General features: G+C 32.3%; 1 protein-coding gene across 1 annotated transcript; it reads left to right on the forward strand.

The window, feature by feature from the left end:
• Window positions 1–2,004: 2,004 nt before the first annotated feature.
• On the forward strand, window positions 2,005–5,491 carry LOC144567891 (UPF0481 protein At3g47200-like). Its single transcript, XM_078318085.1, has 2 exons — window positions 2,005–2,199; window positions 3,714–5,491. The coding sequence occupies exon 2, from the start codon at window positions 3,873–3,875 to the stop codon at window positions 5,355–5,357; it is 1,485 nt and encodes a 494-aa protein (XP_078174211.1). The 5' UTR covers window positions 2,005–2,199; window positions 3,714–3,872; the 3' UTR covers window positions 5,358–5,491.
• Window positions 5,492–12,951: the final 7,460 nt, after the last annotated feature.

Consider the following 12,951-nt stretch of genomic DNA (forward strand, 5'->3'; position numbering starts at 1 on the left):
ATACATATATACATATTTCTCTCTTGGTGCGAAGCATTTTCAGTTCTGCTCCTACTAGATTCAATAGTAATTTTGACTTGGAAGTTGAAATCTACATTTCTTTTTTGAAAAATTCAATTTGAAATTCACCTTTATAAGTTGGGGATAGTTAGAACTCGATATGAACAGATAAAATCGATTGGATTTGTAAAATAAGGAAATCACCTTTTAAACCACTTCACTTGGCCGTATTAAAACATCAATTAAGTAATAAAACACTGAATCCTTTTACCTTAGGGCGTGTTCGGTTGCTAAGCGGGAACGGGAATGGGTTTGAGTTTTGACTAATTTGAATGGTCAAAACACTATTTGTGTGGGAAAAAAAAAATTCACTCTGAGTAAATTTTTTTTTTCCCGCAGACACAGTGGCACGCCAAACACGCCCTTAATTTACCACAAAAGCATCCCTAAAAGTAAACACATGCAAGAATATTCCCAACTAGTGGGGGCCGACACTTTAGACCAATTTAACCCAACTCAACTATTCTTAGATTGAACTGTATTAATTGTCTATCCAAAACAAGATTCGTTTGTTGGTGTCCTTTTACTTTACTATCCTCCTTTTTTTTTTTTAATTAAACTTAACTTTTTTTCTTCCACTAGGGACCTATTTAATTTGTCATAGCCGGAGTGGTTAGGAGAATTACTTGTTATAAATTTAATGATTCGAATATAATATTATCATATTGTTCACAAATATTTTTTTGTTTATAATGCATGTAAGTGTATTAAAATTATGATGTTTTAAAGAAAAAACATATTCTTAGAATAATTTTTCAAGAATAATTTGGATATAATTTGTCAACGACACACAAAAAATTCAGAAAAAAAATATACTGAAATTCATTGAGTTCATCTATTTATTCAAAAAGGTACTGAAAATAAATTATTTGCAAATTATTCGCAAATATCTTTTGCTCCTAAGTCAAAGGTCTGTTCTCATATTTACTTTTGTTATTAACCTATTTTCAATTAGTTTGGTTTTTTTTTTTGTTTACTATTTAAATAGGTGATTCTCGTAGGGTGCTAATGGCGTCCTTTTATCCTTTTATCCGACCCGTATCGTATGTATCCGAGTAAGAGTAGGATTTTTTTCATTAACTTATCAGGTACGGATAAGGATAACGATTTATTTTTTCATTATCTTATCCGTTATTGTATAAGATAATTTTTAAAAATAAAATTATATATATAAACATATATTTGTATGGAGATGATACATGATACAATAAAGTTTTATATTTTATTAAATTTTCATAATACAAATTAGTTGTATTCATTATTCTTTTTTTGTTTTGAAAATATATTATCAAAAACACAAATTAAGATGTTAATGACACTTTTTTATCCGTTTATCCGACCCATGCTGTATTAAAAAAAAGTAAGATAAAGATTTTTTTTCATTATCATAACGGGTACGGGTATGAAAATGCCTCTATCCGATCCATATCATACCTGTTGACACTCCTAATTCTCAGGCGTGCATTCTATCTTATTTACTGGAAACAAACAAAAATGTATGAAATTATCTACTATATATCAAAAGTTTAAATAGTGTTTATCGCGTCATAGTAGAACGGTTAAAGAAATGACGCTATATCCATATTGCATCGTTATAGCATTGATAGCATCATAGTTTTTATAGTCCAAAAATACTATAGCATTGCTACAGTGCACTATTTATAAAGTTTTATTTTCAATGATTCAGAGATGGCTCCAAATTTTTTTTTTTTTTTTTGAAAGAAACAGTTATAGCCATGGATTTAATTTGAAACCACAAAATATTTTTTATCTCATACAGAGATGGCACCAATTAAAAGTACATAGCACTGAACAGGTATAGTATAAGTATATATTAGCAACTAAACCTGTGGTCCCATCAAAAAATATTTTGAGTGCATGCACATAAGCTACCTAACCAATAACCATCAATTTAAACAAAACAAAAAGGACAAGGTCACTTAATTAGCTTCCTTCACCACACTATAACTAATTATTGAGCTTTGGGTTTTTGACTATTCAAACAGAGCAAGCTTGAGTGAGACTGTAAGAGAGAGAGAGAGAGAGAGAGAGAGAGAGAGATGAGGTGAAGATGAGGAGAAAGAATAGATTGCTCAATAATTCCCCAGGAGAGCTCAAACTCTAAATCCTAAAATACAGGTACACTATTATATTTTTATTGTTTCCTCTTAATTTTAAGTTAGAATCGCTTGCTTCTGTTTTAGTTTTTCAACCTTAATTTTAAGTTAGAACTGAATTCAATCACTTCCTCTTTAGAGAGAAACTACTTGTTCATATCACCTAAGGTAACTCAATTTTTTAGTTTGGATCCGCACCGTTGGATCTGCTTTGGCACAAATATTGAGCCGCGTGCATTCCACCTCGGACTGGATTCGCTCGGATCTAAACTCAAAATTTCAGTTACCTCACACACACAGCCCTTAAAAATTTTATTTGATTTGAAAAATCATCCTCTCAAGTTTGCAAAAATTGCTTAAACCCTACCCCCTTTTCAACATGATTAATTACAGATAAGATCAAGAGATGAGAAATGATGTTTTATTTGTCTGAGAACTTTTCAGCATGTTATGCACTGATTTTTATTTAATTGTCAGATAAATTAAAAAATATATATGTACTTAATCGTTATTTATTTTTGAATATATTTTATGAAGCAATTTTATTTTACATATAAATACGTTGTACTATAAATTATAAATTTTAAAAATGGTTAAAAATCCAACACTTTTAACTTTTTCTTTTTCCAAATTCGAAGTTTAGAGAGGAATTGTCCAAAGTAAGAAAGTTTGTGGTTGTTTTGTTCAATATAATAGTTTGGATGATGGAGTTATTACCCGAAAAGTGATATTTCTTTTAGTGATTAGCTAAACCAAAAAAAAAATTTAATTAATTGGACTCTACTTTAATAATTTTATGAGGAGGGAGGGTTCAAATATATCATGTCTTTCATGTCTTATTGTGTCTGATATCCTATATCTCCCTTTACAAAGCCAAAATTATCAATCCAAACCGCTAGACATAACATTCAATTAAAATATGTTTGGAGACCAAATTTTATATTTTTTGAAATTTTTTTAGATAGGTACAAAATAACTGTTTTTGGACCATTAAAAAATAGTGATTTTGCACCTATCTAAAAAATAGTAAAAAATTATAAAATTTAGTCTCCAAACATATTTTTAATATGAATCTACAGTTCTAAACTTTGAAAACGAAGTATAGGATATGAAGTACAATGGGACATTAAAGGCATGAGGCATTCGAACCCTCCTCTAGTTATATATATACATATAGAAATAATGAAATATCATATTTTCTGTTCCAATAGGAGATGCCTATTGACAGTCCACTCAAAGCTAACTTTGCATCATGGAATTCAAACATAGAATGAACAAACAAAGTATTAGTACCATCTGTGGTGCTGTACATGCATAAGATTCTTTTGCTTTTGGTACTGATGGAATTAAAAACAAACTCATAAATATTTGTTTTTGCCCACAATTTATAAATTTTCCTTGTCTTTGTTATGTTGGAAAAATTAATTTCTTTGATACTACAAATAAAGCATTACATAGATGCAAGAACACAGTAATTATAGTAGCAATTATCTAAAATAAGAGTACTGACTTTCTTTTTTGCTCATTTTTCTTCAGGAAGGACTTCTTTTTTCACATCCACCATGGTTTACGAATTAGCGGGTGATTAGATATAAAAATTAACTCTGTTAATAGAGGGAAGCACAACAACAACAACAAAAAAGAAGTACCCTACAGAGATATCAGTACCTTGGTAAAATCTGTGAAGATTTAGAGATGACACAGAATCAGCACGTAGCTATCCAAATGATCGGTGATCCTCTGGCTTTATCTATCCAGAAAAAACTTGATCAAGTACCGTATCAATCAACAACCGCAAAGAAAGAGATCACAATTTTTCGCGTGCCTTCTCACATTAGAGAGAGAAACAAGTACTTCTATGAGCCACGTGTGGTCTCAATCGGCCCGTACCATAGGGGGCGTGAAGACCTAAAATGTATGGAAAGCGAAAAATTGCGGTTCGTAAGGAAAATGCTCGATATAAATACTGACGTGACCCTGGAAGATTATCTGGAGGAGTTGAGAAAGTTGGAGTCGACAGCACGAAAATGCTACTATGAGAGCGTTGACATGGAATCTGACGAGTTTATCGAGATGCTGTTGTATGATGCCTGTTTTATTGTTCAACTAATTGTGAATTGGAGTTTTCCAGATTCTGATATTATTTCTGAGATCAGCTGGAATATTCCTCTCATAAAGAGCGACCTCCTGATGCTTGAGAATCAGATCCCTTTCATTGTGCTGCAGCGTGTGTTTGATCTGTACTCGACCAGAGATGAGGATGCCTCTAACTTGATTTCTCCGTCCAGTGACAATTCTATGACTACAGAGTTTGATAACGCATCTACTCTAAGTGAAGAGAGTGAGCATGAGAAAGCAACTCTGTTTGATTGCTTAGTTGAGTTCCTGCAGCACGGAAATGAGACCTTCTTGGTACCAGAAGGAGATAACCCTTATTACCATTTGCTCGATTTCTACTACCAGTGCTACATGCGCACACAAGGATTTCCCACGATGCCAAGGAATAAATTCCTAATTCTGTTCAAATTTCTCGGGCAAAAAACAAAGGTGTCCCCCCTAATTTCCTCTTTTAAAAAATTAACAATGCGAAGGCATCGTCTTCCCAAGACTGCGAAGCGTAAACCACGAATGATTCCCTGTGCAACCGAGCTTCAAGAGGCAGGGATAACTTTCAAGAAGGCCAAAGCGGAGAGCATCTTCAGTGTACACTTCTCCAATGGTGTGCTCACAATCCCTTACATCTCGGTCGAGGAAGCGAGAAGGCCACAGATAATGAATCTCATAGCTTTCGAGCAATGCAATGGTGAGGACATTAAGCCCTTGACGAGCTACGCAGTTTTCATGGACTGCATCGTGAACACACAAAGGGATGTGACGATTCTACAACAGAATGGAATAATAGAGAATAAGTTGGCGAATGAAAAGGCGGCTGCTGAGTTTTTCAACCAGCTCAGGTATTGTTCTTACCCTGACTATGACAATCACCACCTGGCAGAGCTGTTTAAAAAAGTGAAGACCTATTGTGATTCCCCTTGGCAGAAGCACAGAGCAAAATTGCACCGAGATTATTTCAGCAATCCGTGGTCAATTATATCATTTATTGCAGCTATTGTGCTTTTGCTCTTAACTTTTTTGCAAACTATGTATTCTGTTATGTCGTACTACCGTCCATCACACTAGCGGTTAACGCGAGTTGAATGTGATGTGTTTGTAATACAAAATATTTAGTGGTGTTAATTGAAACTGTTATGTAGTGATGATTGATGAACAATAAATAAATTTGGAATGTAATGAGACTTGTATTTTTCTTGTAATTTTATTTTTGACATCCAACTTTCATCTCATATATTTGGGCATATACTTAAAGTTTGGGCATATAGAATTAATGAAAAGAAAATATCCTACTATATATATTTGTTTGGTGAACTAAAAGATGTCTAAGAGAAATTGATATCATGTCATTGTGCTTCTTTAAGTTTAAAGATATTGGTTCAGTTGCTATATATAAAGATAACAATATATATGGTTGAGTTTAAACTAAATATTTCACATAATACAATTCATGAGCCATTCTTGTTGTTCCTAATTTGATCCGAATCTTTAGACATCTGCAAACATAGTAATACAGCATTCATCAAATGTATATGATTGTGTGCTGCAATGCACAAACTATAGAATCAAAACAACACTGTATATATATATGATTGTGTGCTCATGAACTGCTCTGTTAAAATCGTTGCCCGGAAATTGGACCGGTTCCTTTACACCGCAACTGTAATTAAGAATGAATCCTCATAGAAGTTAGCAATAAACTTCCTGGTGAATTCAATATCTGGCAAGCAATTTCCGTCTCGATCACAAATTAACGCGCGCGCTGGTGGCCATCCCTTTGTTGCAACAAATAGGAGTTAGTAATTTTCCATGCCCTGTTTTAAGAAAAACAGAGATAAGGAAAAGATGAAGATATCAGCAAGACAGCAACCCAGGACCAGAAAAAGAACTCCTTAAACATAATTGCAAAATTTAGATATAACAACTTGAAATTAATAGAGGTATTAGGTTTTATGTCTTCTGAACTGTGACAAAAACTAATCCAAATAGGGATTGCAAGCTTGATTAGCATATATTATCACTATTTATCAGGTCCAGAAGGACAAGTGTGTTAAACTAGTCAATTCAACGCAAGAAAACTTCAAATCCAAATCTAATCCATGTTTAAAGGTAGGCACATAGTTGGTACGTACTGTCACGGCTTTTCCTTCTTCTTTTTTTTTTTCCAAAAAGAAAGACCCTTAATTTCTCTTTGTACTGAATTAATATATGTTTTTAGCTACAAGTATGAAAAAGATTTAAAACGTTTTTGAACTGTAATGATCATATAAATTCATAATTAATTGTTATACGCTTATATATTCATAAATTCTTTTACCCATTGTATAACATTTACTTTATTTTTGTTTCGCCTCTGTCTAATTAATGTTGTTACGGTCGATTTCTAGCTACATGAATTTTTTTATTAGAAACTATAAATAAAAAATAAAAATTTATCAAACTAACTTGATTGCTTTAATTTTTACAAAAATTATAAGAACTGATATGTCATTTCGGTCCGAATTATTTTCACAGATTTTAATTTTTACAAAAATTACAAGAACGGAGATATCATTTCAGCTGCATGGGTTAGATTGAAGTCAAGCGTGGGACAGTACGATGATGTCACGTGTGTGACGTATAGGAGAAGTACTTTTCTTTTTTTGTGTGACGTATAGGAGAAGCACTTTTCGTGGCGTAGATTCAAGACAAGCCAAGTAAGTCTTTGTGAAATATTATTTTACATCCAATAAAATGATGGCCTACCAGTATCAGCATCAGTACCAGACTACCAGTGGACAGTGGTATTGGTCCCCAGATGTTGGACGGACAAACAGGGATCTCAGAGATATTTTTATCAGATCCCAGTAATATTATATCCAGTATACTTAACTGACTCTATTTTTAATAATGTACAACCCCGGATTGTTCAAAATAAAAAATTAATTTGTAGTGTTTGTTATACTTATAAATGATAGGTTTAGGGTTTAATTGATGGCATTTTCCAAATCTAAAGAAAAGTTCATTTGTCATGGCTATAATATCATCTTATATTAATTAACACCATGACAATAATTTGTAATAAAACAAATTGTTTGGGTTTTATTTCGTAGCAATCATTTGCTCCAGAGTTATAATAATAATAAACTAGAATCTGTTCATAATATATATCTTATTTAAACAAGAACTTGCATTTGATCTAATGACAAAAGTACATGACTCTCATGTAAAAAATCATGAGTTCAAAACTCACAAAGTGAGAAAATCCTTTGTATTAATACATAAAAGTTTGAAATATATTAGGTGGCTTGATCTTCAACCCATATTTTAAATGATAAACATCTTATCTTAAAAATTTTGATAAAGTAAAAATGATTATATATACAGAGAGAGAGACTAATGTGCATTCGAATGTATATGAGCCGAAATATATACAGTCCAAATTTGACTTTTCAAAATTCAAATGGTTGATCCGAACCGTTCATCTTGTTCTCCATATTAATATGTGCTTGGAGACCAAATTTTACATTTTTTTGATTTTTTTTACTATTTATTAAGTATTTTACAAAATTGTTGATCCAACGGTAACTGCTGATTTTACTGTTTTGTTAAGTCACTGTTGGATCAATAATTTTGTAAAATACTTAATAAATAGTAAAAAAATTCAGAAAAATGTAAAATTTGGTCTCCAAGCGCATATTAATATGGAGAACAAGATGAACGGTTCGGATCGACCATTTGAATTTTGAAAAGTCAAATTTGGACTGTATGTATTTCGGCTCATATACATTCGAATGCACATTAGTCACTCTCTCTCTCTCTCTGTATATAGCCCTAGAAGCACCTCGGTCGAAGTGCTTCCGGTAGCAAATTAGCTACACTCTATATATATATATAATTTTTTTTTTAATATGAACCTTTTTTATTGTTGGGTAAGAGTTTTGTCCAAAAGCTCTGGACAAAGTTTTATATTGCTTAATTCAAATGCCACAGAATCTGAAAATACCATGCAGTCATGCACTCATCCTTTTAATTATTATTTTAAGATAGAAAGGGTGGCACTATTAATTTCTCTTCGAAAGCCAAGCATAATACATATAAGCCTTCCTCTCTCGTCAATATCCTATTCAACAAAATACGATGCAAATTTTTTAAATTAAATTTTCTTAGTTTTCTGGAAAAGAAATACAATAGTAGTTTGTACGGCTGGCTGTAGAGCCGTAGAGGTTGAAATCTTTGTCATTATTTTTTAGGTCAAGAAATAAATAAGCTTTTGTGTTTGTGGGAGCTCTGATTAGCTCTGTCAATAAAAATCAATTTTTGCACCAATTGTCAAAAGTAGAAGTTTGACAAAGTTAGCTATGAAATAAGAACAAGTATAATTTGATTCCCAAATCCCAATCCACAATTAAAGCTTGGTTATTATTCATTATATATATATATATACTGTTTTTCTATTGCAACTTGGAGATTGATGAGTGGGACGCTAATTAATTACTTTGGACTTTTTATTTTGTCGGTTTGCATGCAGGACAATCAGACAAGAGTATCATCAATTAGATTTTCTAAGACCACGTTTCTTACCCACATTTTTATTAATATCCAATATAAATAAAAAATATTAAATGTATCCAGCAAAAGCTGGATATTTTACAAAATGTCCAAATCGGTCATTTTTTGACTGGTTGGATTAAAAATTCAAACAGTCCAATTTTTGTTTTTTTAACTATTTATTAGATTTTTCCTTTTGATTTATAATTAGCATAATTATACTAAAATACGCTAAATTGCACTAAATTATGTTAAATTGGTCATACAGTAAGTATGATACAATCCGAATCCAATATCCATTAAGAATAAGTAAATAACTAAATATTATTTGAGTTATTTCAAAGCTAAATGAGAAATATATATATAGAGATGGACTTGGGTGAGACGCGGAGTATACGCGTTTGGTGCTCCATGGTACAGTTTAGCCATTTTGAAAATTCAAACAACCGATCCGAACCGCTCAACACGATCTCCATATTGAAATGTGCTTGGAGACCAAATTTTACATTTTTTGAAATTTTTTTACTATTTATCAAGCCACTTTGAAAATCGCTGATCCGGTGGTTCAGAAATTTTTACTGTTTTTTACTGTTCACCCGGATTTTCAGATTTTCAAAAATGCTTAATAAATAGTAAAAAAATTTCAAAAAAATGTAAAATTTAGTCTCCAAGCACATTTCAATATGGATTAAACATCTAACGGTTCGGATCGGTCGTTTGGACTTTCAAAATGAAAATACGGCGTGAAGTATAAACGCGTATACACCGCGTCTCACCCAAGTCCATCTCTCTCTCTCTCTCTCTCTCTCTATATATATATATATATATATATATTTTCTAGATAGATGTTTATGAATGCTCTAACAATTTCGATCATAGAGGAAGGGCTAAAATGGGGTAGATATTGTTAAATAATAGAGGGGTGTTTGTAGTAGAAGTTACAGTGCCATGCAGACTCATTTGGAGGAGATCTTCTGCATTGGGTGTTGGGTTTCGGGGTAACCAAAACCCGTTTAGGCTTAAGTTGCGGAATAACCGTAGAACAAAAATTTCTACGGCCAACTTAAGCTCAGGATTAAACGGGGTATGTCAGGAAACTTTCCAAGGCTATCCACCTTCAGTATTCCTTTGGCATCAAAACTCAATTTAATCATTTTTACAGATCTACTCCATGATTGATTTCTAAAATTTTAATCTACTTACCAATTAAATAGATTAATATAACATATTTATACCTTGTTTCCAAATCACAGTTGGAATGCAGACCGAGCGAATAGAGCTACATCACGGGAATGATTCTCCTCGGAGCATCAGACGTCTGATGCCTCTATCAGTTATCCACCAGGACTAATCGGAGAGCGGTTTATTTCCTTTGCTAGAAATACTATAAACCGCAGTATTATGCAAAAACACTATTCATGGGAAAAAGACGAAAACCCGTAAACACTAATTTTCAGCTACACAGTTTCACAAATAAGCAAAACTGACATACCGCGAAATTCGGGAAAACACTATTCATCAATCCCGTAAATATACTTCACAACAACCCGCAAGATTATACGTCAACTACGTATAACTTTCTTTTCTCAACCGAAACACTATTTAGGAGAGAAACCGAGAAAGAGAGAAAATATCGATTCGTTTCGACACGAAACGATACGAATGAATTAGTATTTTATTCTCTCCATGCACCCCTCTATTTATAGCCTCTAAAATGATGTGAAAAGACCAAAATACCCCTATGACAAGGCATGCCACCTAGGGGGATGAGGTGTCATGTGGATAGGATTGATGACGTGTCATCTGGATAGGATCGATGACGTGTGATGCAGATAAGGACGAATCTGAAAAGACCCGAATGCCCTTGGCCTGAATACAAATAATATTCATATAATTATTCTGAACAATTATATTTCTTGCGATTGTTGTTTCGGTAATTTATAAAACGTGTCCGGCACGTTTATAAATTAACCGGTTAACTTTTATACAACGTAACGTGTACGTTTATAAATTAACCGTTTGTTTTTGCTTGTCATCTTATATGACATTTATAATTTAATTATAACACGTATAATTAATTATAACCATCTTACTATTGATCATAACCAATTTATAATCAATTACAATAAGATTCTCCGATTAACTCCTATATGGTGTGATCCAATAGGATCTGTGTTATGTTGGTAAATAGAGTTAAAACTGTTTTAACTTCTATAATCATGAGCGGTATCTGGTAGTATACATCATGACCATCCAATTACACAGATGATGTTGTACTGTACAATATCACGATCCAGTAAACTATTTACTTGTGTTTGTTCTTCTGTCTCATAGCTATCAGATTAGTTTCAAGGTAGATGTGTGTCATCCTTGCTAACTGAATCTTTTCTTGATCTTGAGCAGATTATCAAATATAATTACACTTGTAATTATACCGCTAGCAGATAATATTACTCTATCAAGGGGCCCAGTGATGCTATAGCTCGTATAAAATACGAGGGACAAATAGTATTCTTGGTAAACTATCACTTCCTCAGCTAAGCTATACATATGGAAAAGCTACCGTTATGACTGCTTTTTACGGACAGCGTTAGATAACAATCACACATATATATTTTTCAGTGGGAACGATAAATACCTCATACTGTAGAACCTGACACTGAATGAAAACATAAATGACACGAACACAATTCTATTTAATGTTTCATTCGGGGTTTGTCAAATACCATATTCCTAGAACATGTATCTATGTGATTAAAATGACATCTCGTGTCAGGTGGTTTGTAAAACTTAACCATCTTTTAATCCACATACTAACCTTATCGCGGTAATTAGTGTTCCTGCTAATTACCTTGGTCAGTGACTTTTTAAGAGTATATATCATCTATATTATGGAGTTTCACAATTTCAGTCATGAACTCGAAATGATCCATAAATTCAATAATACTCAAGGCAACAAAATGATATATAAATAAACATTCAATTCATGAACAAAACTTTATGATAATTTATTGTATTATTGACTTCTAGATTATTACAAACTAACATTGGGGAGATGTAATTAACCTTGTAGATACAGTTGTAGAAATCCTTTTATTTATATACATAATTTAATTTGGCAACCTCTGCCAAAATTTTGATATGTCCTTATTCTCTCATTTCTAAAGCATATGTATGTTGTACATGTATTTATCTAAGACATCTCTCGTAAACTATGTATGTATTTTCCTTCTTTGTTGATTTGAATGCATCGTCAAATCCAATATCAAACTCATGAAAAAGAAAGAAAAACATGCATATGATGTATGAAATTTTAAATCATTTCAGATTTCAATTTTACAGATAAATTACAATAATTAAAATTTTAAATAAATAGTGTTACTGTGTTTAAATTTAGAGTGCGTATACATGAAAAAAAAATGTACAAAATTTATTCTCTGTGTGGATACCTTTTTGTTTACACTAGCATAGACATTGCGGTGGATTAGTTCAAAATAAATGAGTATGAATTTTAATTTAGATAAGCAAGAATATACTTTAAGGTGATGATAAATATTAGCAACTTCTAAAAATAATTGGATCAATTATGTTGAATTTAATTAACGCTACTATTTCATAATACATAATTGTTTATAATACATTTGAACTCTTGTACCATAAAAATAATATAACTATAAATTAATCAAACAAATTAGCCTAAAGCAACAACCTAGTAGTTCAGAAAATTATCCTTTTGGGTTGTGGGTAGGGCTGCAAACGAATCAAACCGAATCAAACTTAACTCAATTCGAGTTTGAATTTGAACCAATTTCGAACTGAACTGGTTTGATTCGAATATGAAAAGAAGTGTTCGAGTTTGATTCGAACCAGTTTCGAACTGAACTGGAAAGAAGAGTTTGAGTTGGAATTCAAATTAACTAATTTCGCTATACCAATTAAGGACAGTCTTTATTGGCAGAGGTGGTGCCAAACTTCACTTTACAATTTTGGGAGGCTTTGGATGAGATCAGATGGAGGTGGAGTGCCACAGGGTGTTACTCTTCAAAGTCAATTTACAGAATATTGAAAAAGAAGGGGGTAGGGTGCATTTTGCATTTCCGAAGGTTTGGACTGCAAAAATTCCGCCATCTGT

Source organism: Carex rostrata, chromosome 2 (assembly GCF_964058835.1).
Source record: "Carex rostrata chromosome 2, lpCarRost1.2, whole genome shotgun sequence".
NCBI lineage: Eukaryota > Viridiplantae > Streptophyta > Magnoliopsida > Poales > Cyperaceae > Carex > Carex rostrata.